The sequence below is a fragment of the Mauremys mutica genome, chromosome 1 (assembly GCF_020497125.1).
Source record: "Mauremys mutica isolate MM-2020 ecotype Southern chromosome 1, ASM2049712v1, whole genome shotgun sequence".
NCBI classification, from domain to species: Eukaryota; Metazoa; Chordata; order Testudines; family Geoemydidae; genus Mauremys; species Mauremys mutica.
In genome coordinates, this window is record NC_059072.1 from 223,625,899 (window position 1) to 223,648,149 (window position 22,251).

A 22,251-nucleotide genomic window follows, 5' to 3' on the forward strand; every position below is an offset into this window, starting at 1 on the left:
TGGTGCCTAAATATGGTCTTAGAATTCTAACATTAGGCATCCATTTTTTTTTAATTCTGGTTGTAATGCTATTGCCAAACTTAGAGGAAAACACAATATCTATGTTATTTACACCATAACCAACAAATTACTCCTTAAACTGCAAGATGTCTCTTTTCCATTATTTGTTTTCCAATTTTAGCCCAATCTTTTCAAACTTCAAGACAAGCTGTCAATGGCAGTTACAGCTCCTACAGCAAAAGCAGGACTTTGAAGAATACATTCTTAAAAGCTGGACAGGTACATACCTCACTTAAAACAAACCACTTCTGTTCAGAGAGTTTCTTTTAGGGGACAAAGGTAATTTTCCTGACAAAAGGAAAAAAAAAGTATCTGTCTGGATTTTCAGAATCTCTCCCCCCCACACACACCCTGTTTTTTGGGGGGGGGGCTTAATCTACAGTGTATCACAGCATCAGTTGGTGATACACAAATACTGTATGAATTGCCTTTACCAACTGCATATTCAAATCAAGACAAGACAAGCAGCCTATTTATGGTTGACTATAAAATGACTTGTGAGGTGTTTTTAAAGGCATAATTGCAATAATCATCTTTACTACCTGGAGAGTCTCAGTGCCATGATGAATACAATTGGAACATAGAAATGTAGTAAGGTCAGTCCTGGTCCTGAATATTTGCAAGGCATTGTAAAGTAAGGGTATGACCCAGCTCCCATTGATTGAAAGATGGGAGTCTTTCCATCGAGTCATCTGAGTTTGATTAGATCCTATGAGCGTAACATCAAAGGCAGCTGATCAGAAAAGTTCTATTTGTGTCTAGAGCTTCAAAGACATTCCATAACTGCATGTAAATAATCCCATAACTACATGTAAAGACATTCCATAACTGCAACACAGATACTGTGGAACTAGATATTAACATTGGTACAAAAATTTTACCAGCAAAATGAACATCAAAAGAACTTGTTTGAATTAAACAAGTCATTTAAAAGTTTGTCCCTGCACCAATACAAAAATTCATCAATTTGCCTTAATATTCAATTCCACTGTTACAGTATTTTTAAAAATATGATCCTGAGTGCAGTCCAAACTGCATGCTAAAGCTTTATCTTTTTAAAGATCAATTTAAATTTCTATTCTTTAAAGTCAACTGGTGGTTTTAACTTACACTTAAAATCAGTATAAAATGATTTTAAAAGGTTTGTTTTGGGTGTGTGCATGAACTGGTTACCTGTGAAACATTTGGGAGATTTTACCTGTCCAACCAAGCCAGCAGACTTTTAGCTGCTCCAATCAGATCCACCACAGAGGTCAGGAAGTCATTTGGTAATTTTCGGCTCGTCCTGCCATCATAGTGACCACTCCTCCTCCTCCCAGTTATAAAGTTCTGCAGATTTTTGGCGGATGCATTTAGCTTGTGAGAAAGGGTTTTTAGATTTTCTGTTTCCAAACCATAGTTCTGCATTTAAAAGAAATAAAATTAAAAGAAAGTTAGTACTTTTTGCCAAGATGTAGAACTGAGAAACAGCAATAATGCTCTTATGCTTTGAAACTTAGCCATTCCTGATAATTAAGGTAGGAACATGCCTACTCTGGAATGTATTTTGTTGTTGTTGTTCCTGGCATGTTCTGTTTCTACAGGATACAGAATAGAAATTTTTTAAAAAAGCAAAATTGTAATTAATCTTTTAACTGTTTTAAAGTATAAAATCTGTGTGCTTAAAAACCAATCAGAGCTACCATTGGAATTTTTTTAAAATGTGCTTCTGCTCAGAAAAGTGTCTATATAAAATCAGTGCATTACTACTCAAGAGATCTGATGCCTATGGGACAGATTCCAATACCCTTACTAAACCCTGAACAATACTTTATTTTACAATTAGTCCCATTAGTTTTCAGTGGGACCACTTCTGTAGCAAGATACTGCTCAACATCCTAATCCGACCTGGTGCATTCCAAATCACATTTGCTGATTTTAGTGAAAAGAATGAGTTTTTACTCCTTTTTACTCCCATTAGCAGTACAGCAGAACTATGGAACACTGAGCACAATACTGTACAATTCTGGCTCATACCTCAACCGAATTGTTAACCACATTCCAATTTTAAAGCCAAATTCTGTAATTTAGTCCCTTGTATTGTGCAACCCCTTAGACTGAAATTATGGACTCCTCCGATATGCACTGAATTATACAGGAATATTAACTGATTACAAAAATTTGGTAATCCTTCCATTTTATGGAAATATTTCTGAAAAATGCATCATAAAATGAAATATAATTCTCATATATAATTCATATTATTAACTGTACCTATTACAACCAAATCCAGGAACATCACTCTGAAGCCTAAAATGCCTGGTGACTCAATGTGAAGCATTGGAAGCAACTACAAGATGGTTAAGAGCTCTTCTTGTTCAGAATATCACCAGGCTGGATCATCACTGGGTTTTCAAAGTCTCTTACCAATCAATTTTTCAGTTCTCAGCTATTTTGACTTATATAAGAAACAGACCCCAAAATCGGGATTGTCCCTATAAAATCGGGACATCTGGTCATCCTAATCTAGAAACTGGCAAAATCTAAGAGTAACAACAACAAAAAAGATGAAGATGCAACCATAAACAAAAGTATCTTTGCTCTTGAGATTTTTGTTTAAACTAGTTACCAGATCTTTATAGCTATACTTAAAAAACGCAAATTACTTGTATGTTGTTGTGGGGGGAGGGAGGTGAGCAATGATGTGATTTCGGCAGTGTGGTCTAGTTGATGGGGCACTAGACTGAGGGCATGTATACTTTAGTTCTGGCTCTGCCACTGACCTGCTGAGACAATCTGGACAAGTCACTTCATCTCTCTTCCCCCGCATCCTCTCTGCCTGTCTTGTCTATTTAGGCCAGGGGTCTCAAACATGCGGCCCGCGGGCCGCATGCGGCCCTCGGAGCTCTTCCCTGCGGCCCGCGGAGCTCCCCCAGTTACTTCCTGTCGCCGCCAAACTCCCCTCACCCCCGCCCCCCTCCCCGAGTTATTTTCTGTGTCTAAGCTCCCCGCGCGCTGCTCCCCAATGTTTGGGGCCGGGTCTCTCCCCTGGCCCCACCTGCCGCCCCCACGCGCCTCCCCCCAGTGTCTACCAGCCCCCACTTGCTGCCCCCTCACCGCCCGGTAGCCTGCCCGGGAGCTCACGCTGACTCCACTCCTCCTCCACTATGCTGGCTTCCGGCATCACCTGCTGCCGCAGGGTCCTAGCGCCCCCCTGCACTAGGGCCAGGGCAGGCTGCCCTTCCCCTAGTCCTGAGACTCTCCAATGCCCCGAGCCTCTCCAATGCCTCAAACCCCTCACCCTCAGCCCCACAGCCCTCACCCCTGCACCCCCTCCTATCCCCAAACTCCGTCCCAAAGCCTGCACCCCCACCCCCTGCCGCAGCCTGGAGCCTGCACCGAGCACAGAGCCTGCACTCCAGACCCCCTCCCCCACCCAAACTCCCTCCCAGAGCCTTAGGCAGTAAATCTAAGTGCGTGTTTTGTCCTTTGAGTGAGGTGCATTACTGAGTGTATATATTTATTAAAACTGCTTGGAAATGACTTCGTCAAAAAAAAGAACACTCATGGAAGAAAAGAGAGTTTTCCAAGACAAATGGGAGAATTTATATTTTTTCACAGAGGTAAAAGATAAAATTCAATGCCTTATTTGTCAGCAAACGATTGCTGTTCCCAAGGAGTATAACGTGCGTCGGCACTATGACACGATGCACCGTGAAACATATGATGCATTCACCGGAAAAATCCGAGAGGAAAAAGTTCAGCAACTTAAAGCAGCATTTGCCAAGCAAAGAAATTTATTTTCAGGGATTAACAAGTCTAGCGAAGATTCAGTAAGAGCAAGTTTTGTGATAAGCGAAATGATAGCTAAATCATCGCGACCTTTTACAGAAGGCTTATTCATAAAAGAATGTCTTATGAAGGCCAGTGAAATTTTATGTCCTGATAGGAAGAAAGTTTTTGAAGGCATAAGCTTGTCTGCAAATACAGTTGCCTGCAGGATAACGGATTTAGCTGATAATGTGCAAAAACAATTGATTCAAATGGCAAAAGACTTTGAAGTATTTTCAATTGCTCTTGATGAGAGTACAGATGTATCAGATACCGCACAGTGTGCAGTGTTCATTAGAGGTGTGGACTGCAATTTGAATATAACTGAAGAATTGCTAGACTTAATGCCACTGAAGGGTATCACAACGGGACGTGACATATTTCAAGGATTGGAAGAGTGCATTGAAAAAGCTGTTGGTGGCGCTTAGCACTTCCCAGGAGGGAGGGGGGAGGAGCGGGGAGCCGCGCGCTTAGGGGAGGAGGTGGAGAAGAGACAGGGCAGGGGCGGGGCCTCATGGAAGGGGTGGATTGGGGGTGGGGCCAGGGGCAGCAAGGGGGCGTGTCAGTGATGCAGCCCTCGGGCCAATGCACTAGTCCTCATGCGGCCCTCGGGGTCATTTGAGTTTGAGACCCCTGATTTAGGCTGTAAGCTATTTAAGACAGTTATGTGCTTGTACATTGCCTAACATGGCACTCAACCAAGGTTTAGGCCTTGAATTCTACTATAAAGCAAATAATTAAACTAATAATAATAATATGCAATTTTGCTCAACTCTTCACTTTTACACCAAGGCATACAGGCTTAGAATACTATTCTTAATACACTTTTGCTTCATGTGAATCATGACAGATTTATATGAAAAAAAATACTTAGAAAAGTAATTACTATGAAAGCTTAGGGCCATAAGTTAAAGTTGCACATTATGACTATTTAAAGATTGTCTGTCTCTCTTTTGGATGTCTTCCCTCATTGGCACAGGTGGGGGAGGGGAAATAAGGATGGTAAAAACAACAAAACCTGTTGCTCTTATAGAGCCATCGCCTGCTCTCATTTAAAAAACAACAACAATCAGGAGTGCCTGAAATCAATAAATTTTAGAACTATTTTATATTAGTAGTGGAGTCTATTTCAATGAAGTCTCTATGCAAAATAGAATACAGTTATAGCAAGGAATGTGAATATAGATATACCAAATTTCTGCCAGAATATCATTTTGCACAGCTGTGTTTATTAAAACGCCCTTAAGTAAAAAATACCTTTAAAACAGTGGCCAAACTAACAACCCTCCCCCATCACTGGGCTATATTAAAAAGAAAAGTTGTACATGTTAAGCTTGGAAAAACTTGCCCAAGTAATAATTCCCAAGTCTGATCATAATTTAAATTTGGAAATGCATCACCATCAACGTGGTTTTCTAAGCAAACTATGCATTTATTTTCAAGCAATATAAAAAGATATAATTGCATGCTATGGAAAATATTATGGTTCCACAATCCAAAATAAAAACCAACCACTGAAGAATTACCAGAGATTAAACAAATTCAGAAATCTCTTTTGACAACTGAAAGACATGAATGACTGAACTCCATTGCAACAGGAGTTACCCTAATCATACCACAACACTGCAGTAATGGCTCTAAAGGAGTCTTCTATAACAATCAGAAAATAAGAACCTGAGGAAACTAAACTAGAACAGAAATCTGTGAAGCTTAGCAGCAGGTGTTTGAGCTAAAGGTTGTGGGGTCCCTTAATAGAAATTTTACCTGCTAATTGCTTTTCTACATCTTCATATGACAGTCTGTGAGTGATGAATTGCAGCTCCTTCTCAAATTGACAAGCAGCAGCACCAATCACCATCAATTATTACTATATTTTGTGGGATGGGGGGGCCCAGCCTACTCATCCGAAGAAGTGGGCTGTAGCCTATGAAAGCTTAGGCTCAAATAAATTTGCTAGTCTCTAAGGTGCCACAAGTACGCCTGTTCTTTTCATGAAATTAATGATTTTAAAAATCCTATGACCACAAAACTGACAAAAATGGATCTTGAATTTGGTAGGGCCCTAGCCATTTGATACCATAAGGGGGAAAGCTGAATGAAAACACTTTGGATTAGCTTGAACAAAGTTGCTTAACTATCAAAACAAAACAAAAAAGCCCACTTCAAAAACACAAACCTAAGAAAAACTAGTTGAATATTTGCTAATAGGCTAAAGCACTTCACACCGCAGCATACATAAAAAGAAAAGTCTGGATGTTCCAAACTGGTAGCACAGATATAGTGTTAACCCTACCACAGCTGCTCTGTCAGCACACCAGTTTAGAGCTGCTGGGATCCAAGCCTCAGTTCCAATAGCAGTTTCACAGATGGGTGGATGGGTGTTTAAAATAGATGGGTGGATGGACCATAGTTTCTTACACTGGCACTACTGCCCTGATGTCTTTGAGCTCATCTGAGATCAAGGTCACTGCATGTCTTTTAAAAACATACAAGGTAGAGGAAGGCCCATATGGCCACCTTGCATAATTCCCTCAACCATTGTTTCTCCCTTTTCACCACACAAAGCTGCTGCAATCCATGCGGAGGAAGTATACATTTTCATTGACCAAAATGGCTTTGCTGCTATGTAGATTCACTTGAATTCTCTAGTATAAACAACTGACAGACAGTCCCATTGTGTGTTCCACCTACTAAGCGATACAAGTGGTTCTGACCTGTAGAAATCTTTACCTCTTATAGAAGATGTTAAAAAAGGGATACCATTTCCCCTAGAGGATTAAAAACCAGAAATGGCTGAGAAATTATTTGGTTTAGGTGAAAAATAAGCAATACCCAAACCACAAAGAATAGGACTACTCTAGAGAACACAGGAGTAGATATTACTGCAAATATTTCTGCTTGAGGCAAAGGAAAAAATAGAAGCAGAACTAGGACAGGAATATATAGAACCCCAATGATGGTGATTTATTGAGCTGCTGCCTCCCACCTGGAGAAGGCAGCAGCAGCACTAGGGTTGCCAGGCATCTGGTTTTCAGCTGGAACACCCAGTCGAAAAGGGACCCTGGCAGCTCCGGTGAGCACTGCTGACTGGGCCGCCAAAAGTTCAGTCAGTGGCGTAGTGTGACTAAGGCAGGCTCCCTGCCTGCCTTGGCTCCCTGCAACCCCCAGAAGCGGCCGGCATGTCCAGCTCCTAGGCACAGGGGTGGCCATGGGGGCTCCCCGCGCTGCCCCTGCCCCGAGCGCCAGCTCCACAGCTCCCATTGGCCAGGAACCGCGGCCCCTCCACCTAGGATGTAAGCACCACCCAGCCAGAGCCCACATCCAAAACCCCCGCCCAACCCTGAACCCCCTCCCACAGGTCAGAACCTTCTTCCACAACCTAACTCCCTCCCAGAGCCCACACCCCATATTCCCTCCCACACCCCAACTCCCTGCCCTGAGCCCCCTCCCGCACCCTAAACCCCTCATTTCTGGCCCCACTCCAGAGCCCACACCCCCTACCAGAGCCCTCACCCCTTCCTGCACCCCTATCCCCTGCTGTAGCCTGGTGAAAGTGAGAGAGGGTGGGGGAGAGCAAGCAACGAAGGGAGGGAGAATGGAGTGAGCGGGGTGGGGGTGTCTCCGGGAAGGGGTGGGGCCTCATGGCAGGTAGCAGGGAAGGGGTGTTTGGTTTTGTGTGATTAGAAAGTTGACAACCCTAAGCAGCAGCAGCCGAGTGAATAACAGAAGTAGAAGATTTTTTTTTCCTCTGGAAAATATTTGTCATTACACCTAACATATTTTTAAAGACAAGGATAATTATGAATCTTTAAAAAATGCTTTTAGTTTAAATCATTAAGACAGCCTTTTGAAAATATAAATGCTAAAGTCTACAAGATAACTGCACTATATCTTAAATAATAAATTACATATTTAGGAATGTAACTTCTTGATTATGCCTGACATTTCTCGATGATATGAATAAAATTTACAAGGATGAAGTTATACATTTTCTTTCCTCTGAATTATTATTTTACCCATTCTCTGAATGAGGCAATGTCTTGTAAAAAACATTGTGTGATTGTATAATTAAAAACTGTATAATGATGCAAATGCACAGGGGGGCAAATTAAGGTTTCATGAAACCTTAATTCTGGCATTTTCCAACTTCAAAGTGCTTGACTTTGCAGCCCTAATAATGTTCTTTAAAAAATTATGTCAAAAGAAGACAAATAAAAACATTCCATCATGTGGAATATTGACACCACATGGTGCATCAGCAAGGTTTGAATATTTCCATGCGCAAACCTCTACCATTTGAAGTAACAGAGTAAATGGCAGCTGTAGTTGGCTGTTCTCCTCTGTGTGGAGCAGACAACAGAGGAGAGATGAGATATATACTCTGCTACTGGGATTCAGTTATTTGCTGACAGCAGAGGAATGTGAAGACTCAGGATTTTTCAATTCCAGGTTCTGGAGGGGAGTATGTGCTCTAGTGGTTATAGATCCTTCTGCCCCTGTGCCCCTAGCCTCACTCCCCCTCTACTTCTATCCAAACCCCCACCATACTTCACCACCAACTCCTGCCCACTCTGCTCTGATTCACTCCCCAGCTCCTGTCCCCAACCTGTTCTAGCTTATGGAACCCTCTCTTCCCTTGTCCCCCACATCACATTTCTCACCTCTCTGCATTCCAGTGTAGCTGCCTCCTCCTTTTTGACCTCACTGAATGGGTGCTAGACAGGGATAATTGAGAGCACAGAAAAGACAGTCTGCCTGCTCTCAGTTCCTGTGCCCTGAGCACCCAATCAGCAAGGAGAAGCAATTGCAGGAAAAGTCCTGGTCAGCCCCTGCAACACTAGGCTGGAGAGTGTTGCTTGCTGGAGATGGAGCATGCTCAATACAAACATTCTCTGGTGGAGAATTTAGCCACCAAACTGAACAAGTCTCTACTGAGCTTGTGCAAACTGAGATTTTCAGAGACTTAAAACTTGGCCAGGCACCAGGGCAACCACCTTGCCAAATTTCAAGTCTGCTGCAAAGCAAGGAGGTGTTTGATGAAACGGTTGCAAAATTTGTGTGTGCGTGTGTTTTAACGTAAGCAAACAATATTTTTCCCAAGCTTCGTTCTCAAAAATGGCTGAACCATTTTAGCTGAAGCAAAAGCAAAAACAAAAAAAGCCTGAGGCAAACAGCCAGCATTGAAAAGTTCAGCCCAAACAGTTAGATATTAGCAAAGTTATAAACATATAAACAACTGAAAACAGGCTTTTACAATGGGAAGTGTTGGGCATCCTTAACCACAGGCATTGCTACTAGCTCCATTGACAAAATATATTTTTCAGACCCTGTCACCTCTCCCAGGGTCTTTAAATGCCAACACAAAGTTTAAGAAGCGTATCATCCTTCCTTTGCATTGAAGCAGCATTGCCAAGCAGGTTAATCTACAGTGTTTAAATTATGCTGTTTTGTAAGTATACGGTGTGTGCTCCTCACACTTCATCTTCATAAATACAAAACAATTAGATGACTAGCTTTGTTTCAACAATTATTTATTCCAAATGACTTATTTAATTACTGAGAGATACAAGACGGTCCAATCTTTTATTGGACCAACTTCTGTTGATGGAAGAGACAAGCTTTGGAGCTTTACAGAGCTCTTCTGCAGGTAACCAGAGTGCCACCGAATGACACAGTTAAATACAAGGTGGAACAGATTGTTAAGCGTAAGGGGTAAACACATGTTGCAAGAAACCACTTAAAATGAAGTGGGCAATTAACACCTCTTCAGTCTCAAGACAAAAAGGGGTAAGTAGGTTATAAATTGTTGTAATGAACCATAAAACCAGTCTCTGTTGAGACCATGATTTTTAATATCTAGCAGGAGTTATGAATTTAAGTTTCCAGGCTTGTCTTTTGAAAGTGATGTACACGTTTCCTCTGAGGACAAGGACTAAGAGGTCAGATATGAAGCTATCACATTTTGAAAAGTATCTGCCCATAGGGCTAGATAATAAGACAGAAAATATCATATTGCCTCTATATAAATCCATGGTACACCCATATCTTGAATACTGCGTGCAGATGTGGTCACTCCATCTCAGAAAAAGTTATATTGAAATTGGAAAAGGTTCAGAAAAGGGCAACAAAAATTATTAAGGGTATGGAATGGCTTCTGTATGAGGACAGATTAATAATACTGGGACTTTTCAGCTTAGAAAAGAGATGACTAAGGGGGAATATGATTGAGGTCTATAAAATCATGACTGGTGTGAAGAAAGTAAATAAGGAAGTGTTATTTACTCCTCATAACATAAGAACTAGGGGTCACCAAATGAAATTAATAGACAAAAGGTTTAAAACAAACAAAAGGAAGTATTTCTTCACAGTCAACCTATCGAACTCTTTGCCAGAGAATGTTGTGAAGGCCAAGCCTATAACAAGGTTAAAAAAAGAACGAAATAAGTTCATGGAGGATCGGTCCATCAATGGCTATTTGCCATGATGGGCAGGGATGGTGTCCCTAGCCTCTGTTTGCCAAAAGCTGGGAATGAGCAACAGGGAATGGATCACTTGATGATTACCTGTTCTATTCATTCCCTCTGGGGCACCTGGCATTGGTACTGGAAAACAGGATACTAGGCTAGATGGTTTGACCCAGTTCTTATGGCCGTTCTTATGACTGATAGGATATTTTTGTCTTTCATCATTTTTTTGTTTGAGTTCATTCGAGAGCATGATTGCTTGGTTCCACCCACATAGCTATAGTTGGGGCATTTGATGCACTGCTTGAGGTACACCACATGTTGTGATAGGCACATGCAGGACACATGGATCTTGAAAGGTGTATTGTAGAGGGTTTTGATTATTGTAGTAGTGGAGATGCATCTGCAGGTTTTGCATCTCTTGTTTTGGTAGGGTCTGGTGCTGCTTTGAATTGGTGTGTCCTGGTGTGTGGGGAGCTTGGTTCTGATGATAAGCTTGGTGAGTTGGGGTGGGGTGGGAGGGGTAGTTTGAAGGCCAGAAGAGGGGGTTTGGGAAAGATTTCTTTCAGAAGGTGGTCCCAATCGAGCATGGGTTATAATTGTTTGATGATACTGCGTATGATACTCCTTATGCTTAGCAGTCTGTCCCAACTTGTAATTTAGCTGACACACTCTGGATGCCTTTTCCAGACCTGAAGAAGAGCACTGTGAAGCTTCAAAGCTTGTCTCTTCCACTAACAGAAGTTGGTCCAATAAACAATATTACTTTGCTCATCTTTTGTCTCTCCTCTCCTCGGACCAACACAGCTACAACAACACTTCTCTTATTACTAACATTTGCTATGAGATTTTGCTGACTGAAAAGCAAACTATGCCCAAGTGATTGCAATGTTTATCAATACTATCCTGCTAAAGTGAGGGAAAGCAATTCTGCACAACTCCTTGGAGTTTGAGAGTCTCACATAAATGACGATATTGGTCCCAGCAATCCCATCTGTGCTTTTCAGATAGCGATTTCTGTATCGCTGCACTATCTACTGGGGCATCAGAAAGGCAAATTCTGCTTATGACACTGAAGATTATCACTAATAAAGCATGTATACAATTATTTTGTTAGTCCAATTTAATCAGAGTCCATAAAACAAAGCAGTAATTACCCTTATTTTTCTCTATGTTCTCTCAAATAGATCATTGTGATCCTAGTTAGCCAATTGCTCTCTTTCCTCTATAATTTAGGATGTCAGAATACTATTGTACGGTAGTAAACATCACACCCAGATCTCAGACTGATATCTTAAAGGAAGCAGTAAAACCACTGGCATTGTCATGAATGTGACACCAGTTTAAAACTTGTTATTCCATAATGGACATCTTTAAACACGAATTCCTTTGAATGGGTGTGTACCTTTTTAAACTCTCATAAGCAGCCTCTAAAATTAATTAATTAAATAAATAAATAACAATTCAGATCCACAACACAGACTGTAAACCCCTTAATTTCACATGGAGGGGGAGACAGAGGCAGTTTTGTGAACAGGCCTATTTCTCCACAGAAAGGGAAATCAGGTAACATCACAGTGCCATCCTCCTCCCTCCTACATGGGTTTGAGGTACATGTGTGGGGAAGAGATGGAGGCTGGATGGACCAGGAGAAAACTGAATAAGCAAAGGCAAAAGGGAATCATCATCCCCATCAAGTCCCTTCAAAGACTCCCCATAAAAGGTAATACAGCTTTGAGGTGTGTTGTTATCTTTTCCCCAGATCCTCCTCTCAGGAGTCCTGGTGCCAGATGGGGCCATAAGGAGTTCCTAGTGACTGATATAACTCCAATGGCAGCACCAGACAAAAAGCCCATGCATGAACACAGCCCCTCCAACCAGATGCCTGGCCTCCCAGAGCTCCCTGGGAATCCACCAAGTTTGGTTACAGTTTCCATGGCCTTATTCCCAGGGGAAGGAAGTCCAGAGAGAAATGTGTGCATGGGATATCTCTGCAAATGAAAACCCTCAGTGAGGAGAGGATCCATCTCTTGAAGCCCCTACCCATGGTTTCTCTGTTTTTGTCATTTTGTGGGAGGGGGAATCATTTAGCATTAACATAGTTTTCCCACAAGGTTCTAAGTGAACTGTTCAACTACACCTTAAAAAAGCAGTAAGAACCTTCAAAGTGACCTGTGTGGGCTATTGGAGATATTCTTTTACGTCCTCATTTTATTGATCAGTTATGGACTTTTGATTCTGTCGTTTAGTTCAGGCCAAAGATGGGAAAGAAACAGCTATATATATATGAATGCAACTGTAGCTTATAAAGGCCAATGATAAAAAGGATAAGTAATTTTACTTCTATGAACAAGAAGATATTGCCAATAAATTTTAACTTTAGTACATATGAACTTCCATTCCTAAATGGAATCTTCTCTCAGTAGCACAGGGCTAATTAAGTTTAATGTTCACCATTATTGACAAATGTAATTTTGAGATCTAACTAGTGATAAAGGCAGGGGAAAGGATTTCTGTCTAGGAAATGGTTTCAGAAGATGAGATTAAGAAAAAAAGTATATTCTTAAGAGGACTCACTCGTGGATAAAGTAGTTCTATTCTTCCATTCATTTGCACAGAAATGTTTCATGTTAATGATAACTAATTTCATAATGGGTGCACATCAATATTTTCTCTGGCAAATCACACTGCTGCCTTGTCTGCAGTAATCCTCAATCTTCACAATTTTGAATGCACCGAATATAACCAAGTTCTAGTATCAGCCATAGTAATTTAAGCAACTGACATTAAGTACGTTTCTAAGCATACCGTATCTGCTATCTGCCACTTTCCCTACCTACGCAAGACTCAAAGTAAAAATATGTATTATTTCCTTCTTTTAGAGGGGGTTTCCTTTCCCCACCACCACATTCTCCATCAATAGATTGCACTTCAAGGATGGTTTCATTAGGTGACCGATCTTCAGGCCAGATCTTCAGCTAGTGTAAATAAGTGAAGCTATGCCAATTTTTACCATCCAAAGGTCTGACCCATAGTTTTTAAAATGCTGTCAAGAAACAGCTTTCTAAATCCCAATCCACAGAACTCTTGAACATAAAAACATAAGAATGGCTACACCAGGTCAGACCAATGGTCCAGTGGCCAGTACCAGATGCTTCAGAGGGAATGAACAGAACAGGGCAATTATCAAGTGATCCATCCCCAGTCATCCACTTCCAGCTTCTGGCAGTCAGAGGTTTAGGGACATTCCGAGCACAGGGTTGCATCCCTGATCATTTTGGCTAATAGCCACTGAGGAACCCATCTGCCATGAATGTATCTAATTCTTTTTTTATTCCAGTTATACTTTTCGCCTTTAAACCTGGTGCCTAATAATTTCTTTGAGTGACCCCTAATTCTTGTGTTATATCAAGATGCAAATAATCTTTCCTTATTCACTTTCTCCACACCATTCATGATTTTATAGAGCTCTATCATATCCCCCCTCCCCCACCATTTTTTTGTAAGATGAACAGTCCTAGCCTTTTTAATCTCTCCTTATATGGAAGTTGTTCCATACCCCTAATTATTTTTGTTGTCCTTCTCTTTTCCTTTTTCCAATTCCCTTTTTATTATTTTTTTTTAAGCTGAGGTGACTAGAATTGCATGCAGTATTCAAGGTGTGGGCGTATCATGGATTTATATAACAGCATTGTGATGTTTTCTGTCTTATATGCTATCCTTTTCTACACGGCTCCTAAGATTCTGTTAGCTTTTTTGACTGCTGATGCCTATTCAATATATGTTTTCAGAGAACTATCCATGATGACACCAAGATCTCTTCCTTGAGTGGTAACAGCTCATTTAGACGCCCATCATTTTGTATGTATAGTTGCAGTTATGTTTTCCAATGCACATTACTTTGCATTTATCAACACTAAATTTCATCTGTCATTTTATTGCCCAGTCACCCAAATTTTGAGACACCTCTTTGTAATGCTTCACAGTCTGCTCTGGACTTAACTGTGTTGAGTAATTTTGTATCATCTGCAAATTTAGCCCTGTTTACTTCTTTTCCAGATCATTTATGAATATGTTGAACAGCGCTGGTCCCAGTACAGATGCTTGGGGAATCCTGCTATTTAACTCTCCATTCTCAAAGCTGACCATTTATTGCTATCCTTTGTTTCCTATCTTTTAACCAGTTACTGATCCATGAGAGAACCTTTCCTCTTATCTCATGACTGCTTAGTTTGCTTAAGAGCCTTTGGTGAGGGACCTCGTCAAAGGCTTTCTGAAAGTCCAAGTATCCTATACCCACTGGATCATCCTTGTTGACACTCGCTAAGAATTCTAATAGATTGGTGAAGCATGATTTCCCTTTACCTAAGCCAAGTTGACTCTTCCCCAACATGTTGTGTTCACGGATGTGTCTGATAATTCTGTTTTTTACTACAGTTTCAACCAATTTGTCTGGTACTGAAATTGGGCTTGCTGACTGGTAATTGCCTGGATTGCCTCTGGAGGCTTTTTAAAAATTCACATTACATTAGCTATCCTCCAGTCATCTGGTGCAGAGGCAGATTTAAGTTATAGGTTACATACCACACTTACTAGTTCTGCAATTTCATAGTTGAGTTCCTTCAGAACTCTTGGGTGAAAACTATCTGATACTGGTGACTTATTACTGTTTAATTTATCAATTTATTCCAAAACCTCCTCTACTGACACGTCAGTCTGGGATAGCTCCTCAGATTTGTCACCTAACAAGAATGGCTCAAGTGTGGGAACCTCCCTCACATCCGCTGCAGAAAAGACGAATGCAAAGATTTTATTTAGCTTCTCCAGAATGGCCTTGGTCTTCCTTGAGTGATCCGTTAGCACCTCGATCATCCATTGGCGACAATGATTGTTTGGCAGGCTTCCTGCTTCTGATGTACTTAATTGTTTTGCTGTTAGTTTTCTTGTCTTTTGCTAGTTGCTCTTCAAATTCTTTTTTAGCCTGCCTAATTATACTTTACACTCGACTTGTCAGAGATTATTCTCCTTTCTATTTTCCTCAGTAAGATTTGATTTACAATTTTAAAGGATTCTTTTTTGCCTCTAACCACCTCTTTTACTCTGTTGCTTAACCATGGTGACTTTTTTTTTCTTCCTCTTGCTGTTTTTTTTATTTGGAGTATGCATTTAGTTTAAGCCTCTATTATGATGTTTTTAAAAAAAAGCTTCCATGCACCTTGCAGGCATTTCACTCTTGTGGCTGATCTTTTTAAATTTCCACTTAACTACCGCTCTCACTTTTGTGTAGTTCCCCTTTTGGAAGTTAAATGCCACTGTGATGGGTTACTTTAGTATTCTTCCTCCCTCCCCCAGCATGTTAAATTTAAATTTAGTTACATTGCGGATGCTATTACCAAATGTTTCCGCTATATTCACCTCACAGACCATATCCTGTGCTCCACTTAGGACTAAATCAAGAACTGCCTCTTCCCTTGTGGGTTCCAGGACTAGCTGCTCCAAGAAGCAGTCATTAATGGAGTCTAGAAATTTTATCTCTGCATCCTGTCCTGAGGTGGCATGTTCCCAGCCAGTATGGGGATAGTTTAAATCATCCATTACTACTGGGTTTTCTGTTTCTCTAGCCTCTGTAATCTCCCTGAGCATTTCAAAATCACCGAAACTATCCTGGGCAGGTGCTCTGCAGTATATTCCTACTTCTATACTCTTATTATGAACATAAGAACGGCCATACTGGGTCAGACCAAAGGTACATCTAAGCCCAGTATCCTGTCTTCCAACACCAATGCCAGGTGCCCCAGAGGGAATGAACAGGTAATCATCAAGTGATCCATTCTCTGTCACTCATCCCCAGCTTCTGGGAAACAGAGGCTAGGGACACCATCCCTGCCCATCATGGCAAATAGCCATTGATGGGCCTATCCTTCATGAACTTATCTAGTTCTTTTTTTAACCTTGTTATAGTTTTGGCCTTCACAATATCTTCAAGATCTTGTGTTATGAGAAGGAGTAAATCACACTTTCTTATTTACTTTCTCACCAGTCATGATTTTATAGACCTCTATCATATCCCCCTTTAATCGTCTCTTTTCCAAGCTGAAAAGTCCCAGTCTTATTACTCTCTCCTCAGACGGAAGCTGTTCCATGCCCTTATTCATTTTTGTTGCCCTCTTCTAAACCTTTTCCAATTCCAGTATATCTTTTTTGAGATGGGGTGACCACATCTGCACACAGTAATCAAGATGTGGGCATACCATGGATTTATATAGAGGCAATATGATATTTTCTTATTATCTATCCCTTTCTTAATGATTACAAACATTCTGTTTGCTTTTTTGACTGCTGCTGCACATTAAGTGGATGTTTTCAGAGAACTATCCACAATGACTCCAAGATCTCTTTCTTGAATTGTAACAGCTAATTTTGACCCCATCATTTTATATGTATAGTTGGGATTATGCTTTCCAATGTGCATTACTTTCCATTTATCAACATTGAATTTCATCTGCCATTTTGTTGCCCAGTCACCCAGTTTTGAGAGATCCTTTTGTAGCCATTTGCAGTCTGCCTGGGACTTAACTATCTTGAGTAGTTGTGAATGATCTGCAAATTTTGCCACCTCACTGTTTACCCCTTTTTCCAGATCATTTATGAATATGTTGAATAGGACTGGACCCAGTATAGACCCCATGTGTGATACCAATATTTACCTCCCTCCATTCTGAAAACTGACATTTATTCCTATCCTTTGTTTCCTATCTTTTAACCAGTTACCGGTCCATGAGAGGACCTTCTCTCTCATCCTATGACAGCTTACTTTGCTTAAGAGCCTTTAGTGAGGGACCTTGTCAAAAGCTTTCTGAAAATCTAAGTACACTATATCCCCCTTGTCCACAGGCTTGTTGACCCCCTCAAAGAATTCTAGCAGATCAGTGAGGTATGATTTCCCTTTACAAAGAACATGATGACTCTTCCCCAACGAATTATGTTTATCTACAGTATGTGTCTGACAATTCTTCTCCTTACTATACTTTCAACCAGTTTGCCCAGTACTGAAGTCAAGCTTACCAGCCTGTAATTGCTGGGATCATCTCTAGAGCCCTTTTTAAAAACAGGTGTCACATTAACTATCCTCCAGTCATTTGGTACAGAAGCTGATTTAAATGATAGGTTACAGACTACAGTTAGTTCTGCAATTTCACGTTTGAGTTCCTTCAGAACTCCTGGGTGAACACCACCATCTGGTCCTGGTGACATATTACTGTTTAGTTTATCAATTTGTTTCCAAAACCTCCTCTAATGACACCTCAGTTTGGGACAGTTCCTCAGATTGGCTCAGGTTTGGGAATCTCCCTTACATCCTCAGCTGTGAAGACCAATGCAAGGAATTCATTTAGTTTCTCCACAATGGCATTCAAGCATGGAATTTCTATCCATAAAAATTCAGTGGTACAGTCAGATTAATTTAAGATTTTACTATATTTGACTATGTTTTCTGTCACATATACTGCCACTTTCCCACCAGCATAACCTGCTCTGTCATTTCTACATATTTTGTACTGTGGGATTACTATGTCCCATTATCCTCTGTTCCTGTCCACTTTTCTCCAGCCCTTAGTTTTAAAACTCCTCTTTAATTTTACACACCTGCAATTTGGCTCTGCATTTGGGTTTAGGTGGAGCCCATCCTTCTTATATAGGCTCCTCTTTTCCCAAAATATGCCTCAGTTCCTAATAAACCTAAATTCTTCTGCTGAACACCATCATCACATCAAGGCATTGAGAGCCTGAAGTTCTGCCTAACTGGCCCTGCACATGGAACTGGAAGCACTTCAGAGAATGCTACAAAGGAGGTCATGGACTTTAATTTCTTATCTAACAGCCTAAATTTGGCCTCCAGGACCTCTCTCCTATCTTTCAGTACGTCATTGGTACCTACGTGTACCATGACCACCAGCTCCTTCCCAGCACTGCACATAAATCTATTCAGATGTCTTAGTGGGGAAGGTCTTGGTGGATATTAGGAAATATTATTTCACTAGGAGGGTGGTGAAGCCTGGAATGGGTTACCTAGGAAGGTAGTGGAATCTCAACCCTTAGGTCAGGCCTGCACAACATGCGCATGCGGCCCGCGGAGCCTCACTGTGCGGCCCGGCGGGGGATTCTAAATCCCCCCCACACGGCGCTCTGCGGGCAGCCCAGAGCCCTTTGAATCCCAGCCGCGGCAGGGAATCAAAGGGCTCTGCGCTGCCCGCAGCAGCAGGGAGCCCAGAGCCCTTTAAATCTCAGCGGGGGCCAGAATTCAAAGGGCTCTGCGTTGCCCGCTGCGGCGGGGAGCCCAGAGCTCTTTAAATCCCAGCCGCGGCCGGGAGTCAGAGGGTCTGGGCTGCCTGCGCCGCGGGGAGCCCAGAGCCTTTTAAAACCCAGCCGCGGCCGGGAATCAGAGGGCTCTGGGCTGCCCGCTGCGGCGGGGAGCCCAGAGCCCTTTAAATCTCAGCCGCGGCCAGGAGTCAGAGGGCTCTGCGCTGCCCGCAGGGGCAGGGAGCCCAGAGCCCTTTGAATCCCAGCCCCTGGCCGCTGATTGCCCCCTCCCCAGACCCCTGCCCCAGCTGCCCCCCAGGACTCCCACCCCTTATCTAAGCACCACTGGTCCTTGTCCCCTGATTACCCCCTCCCGAGACCCCTGCCCCTAACTGCCCCTTGGGACCCCAGCCCCTATCTAAGCCTCCCTTCTCCTTGTCCCCAACTGCCCCCTCCTGAGACCCCACCCAACTTCCCCCCAGGTCCCCACCCCCTACCTGTTCCCTTATAAACCTCCTGGACTCCCATGCCTATCCAATTGCTGCCTGTCCCGACTGCCCCTCCGAACCTCTGTCCCATCCAACCCCCCCTGCTCCCTGTCCCTTAACTGCCCCCCGGAACCACCTACCCCTTCTCCAACCCCCAAACCACTTACTGTGCCACTCAGACCAGCGTGTCTGGCTCCGTGCAGCTCCAGACAGTTGCTGCCATGCTCCCCCATGGAGCCCACAGCCCTCTCCCACCCCCAGCACCTGCTTTCCAGATTTGAACACCTCAAAATTCAGGAGTGCTCAAGCTCGGTTTGGGCAGCTTTTACTACATTTCTCCCAAATCAAATATACTGATCCACTGTAACTTGCTGTAGAAAAAGTAGGATAAAATTGAGCAAGAAATACTTATTAGGACTGGAATTGCTATTTTCAACAGCCATTGCCTTTTTGTTTGTTTGAAAGGAAGACAGTGATATTGCATTGGCAAATTCCCCATAGAAAGAAAGAGTGGAACAAAAGAATAATAAAGGCACCTCAACTTTTCCTCATTTATGGAGGACAGTCTTATAATATGCATCCAGAAATCCTCCAATCACAGAAGCTGAAAATTGTTCCACTTTACTGCAGCTCTGTAACCATATGGGAACCAATCCTGTCTGTGTTTTGTGCACATCCAAAATTCCGGCTGAATGACCTGCCCTGGGAGCGAGTTACCAGTGACCCAGGGCTGGGGCGGCAGGAGGTGTGGGGGGGCACTGGTGGGGGGTAGCCCAGGGCTGGGGCATCAGCAGGGTGGAGGGAGGGCACTGGTGGAGAGGAAAGGGGGAAGCCCAGCACTGGGGTTGCAGGGGGTGTGTGTGGGTTGGGGGAGAGCCCAGGACTGGGAAGGGAGACAGCCAAATTTTTTTTTGCTTGGGGCAGCAAAAAACCTAGAGCCGGCCCTGTCGGGTTCCCCCATCCGCCGGAGCCCCGGGCCCTTTAATTTGATCCTGAGGGCTCCCAGCCACCTCTTTAGCTGGGAGCCCCTGGTTGATTTAAAATAAAGCATCACCTCCCCACCCCCAACCTTCCTTTTTGGCCCACAGCTATTTTGGTGGGGCGGCGCTGGGGAAGGAGGGTTTGTTTCCGCAGGGCTGGGCAGCCCTGGGGCGGGGTGTTTCCTCGGGCTGGGAGGTTTCGGCCCTCAGCTGTTTTCTTTGGAGGAATGTGGCCCTCGCCGCTTTACGAGTTGTGCAGGCCTGCCTTAGAGGATTTTAAGGCCCAGCTTGACAAAACCCTGGCTGGGATGATTTAGCTGGTGTTGTTCCTGCTTTGACTAGGTGACCTCCTGAGGTCTCTTCCAATCCTAATCTTCTATGATTCTAAGAATTTAGCAACCTTCACACCCAGCAGACAATTCACCATGCAGTTCTCCCAGCCATCAAAAATGCAACTATGTTTCTGATAATCAAATCCTAACAGGGATCTCCTTCCTTGGAAGGATATCCTCAGTGCAAGAGGATACCATGACATCATCTAGAAGGGGGGCCTCAATTATGAGATTGTTTCCCTCCATTCCACCTTGATGTTCTCTTTCCCCAAGACTTTCATCTTCCTCTACAGCAAAGAGACTAACAGACTGGGGGTGGAACTGCTCTACTGTGTCCCTGAAAGTCTCATCTGTGTACCTCTCTATCTCCCTTAACTCTTCTAGTTCAGCCACTCTGGTCTCAAGAGCCTGTACTTGGTCTCAGGGGGCCTTGAGTTGCTGGCACTGAATTCACATATATGCCACCTGCACTCAAGGCAGGTAATCATACATGCTGCAATCAATGCAATAAACTGGATAGCCCCCACTGTGCTATCTATCTGGATTTACAAAAAAAGTTGTTTCAGACTTCTCAGAAGAAATTAAAAGAATGGGAGGAAGAAGGGGAGAAGAGAGGAAATCCTTCCCTGGTGATTCATCTGGTTACCTAGTTTTTTGTACCACACTCATCACCATGGTTTCTTAATACTTCACACACTTAAGTGAACTCCAGAATATCTCTAGGGAGTTTGAGTTTAAACACATGATTGTGGTGGTGTTACTAAAGGAAGATTAATCAAAGTAGTGAGTTTTTCATTACGTTTTCATTGCACTGAGGTCATTCCACTGTCCTTCAGACATGAGCTCCACAATCAAGAATCAGATTTAGAGGAAGGTGTGTCTCCTGCGCATAAGGAACTTCGCATAGTTCCAGTGAAATGCAGCCGTCATGGGAGATAATGAGTGAGGCGGTTCCTCAGTTAATTTAAGTCAATCCCTTGAAGGTGAATGGAAGAGAAGGACCAAAACCTTCAATGTGATCAGGTGGTATTTAACCAGCCAATAAAGAAGGAAGAGGAGACCTGGGTGAACTGGCACATATGTAACTGACCAAACTGTGTCTTGTGCTCTGGTTTTGGATTGTTTTTCCTTTTTTGCATTAGCAACACTGGTGTTGATAACCAGTTGGCACAAGTGAGGCCCTATTCTGAGGAACTCAATCAAAAATCTAAACAAAATGATTAAGTGTAAGTATTGTTTCTATTGTGGTTGTGTGATTTGAGTCTGAAAAATGTAAATGGTTATATCGACCAATTTTCTAGTTTGTGCTAGCCAAATCATAACTCAATAGTATTTTTGTTGTCTTATATCTTTATACTCTTAGCTGCTACTGTTACGAATATTTAAGAAACTCAGTAAAACTAAATTCAACTTGAATCCTTTTCTTTAGTTAAGCAATTGAAATTAAAAGAATCCTAGGAAAGGTGGTACAGGTAATCAATTAAGCACTTGCTTAAATAAGGTTAGTGTACCCTATCTTTCTTACATATCTATACATAACATTGATCACCAATGTCTAGACAATAGCACAAACTAAGCATGATGCTTAACATTCACTACAAATTCCTCATATTTTGTGCATGTAATCCAACTCCATTATATTATTTTATGTGTGTGGTAACTATAAATATATGGTGCACCTATTTCTCAAAAAATAAATGATGGTAACTGGGCATGAGGAAACAAGCATATACCAGCTATAACAAACAATGCTCGCTCAGTGTAACCATCTGTCTGGTGCACACTACTGTGCAGCCACTCCAGACACACTAATTTCGAG

General features: G+C 42.4%; 1 protein-coding gene across 5 annotated transcripts in view; it reads right to left on the minus strand.

The window, feature by feature from the left end:
* Positions 1-22,251, minus strand: part of CNKSR2 (connector enhancer of kinase suppressor of Ras 2) — a 362,143-nt gene that overhangs the window by 285,179 nt on the left and 54,713 nt on the right. For all 5 annotated transcript variants that reach the window (XM_045012122.1, XM_045012114.1, XM_045012050.1 and 2 more), the window contains exon 3: positions 1,259-1,461. In XM_045012122.1, coding sequence (XP_044868057.1) covers positions 1,259-1,461 — 203 coding nt within the window. The remainder of the gene's footprint in view (positions 1-1,258; positions 1,462-22,251) is intronic.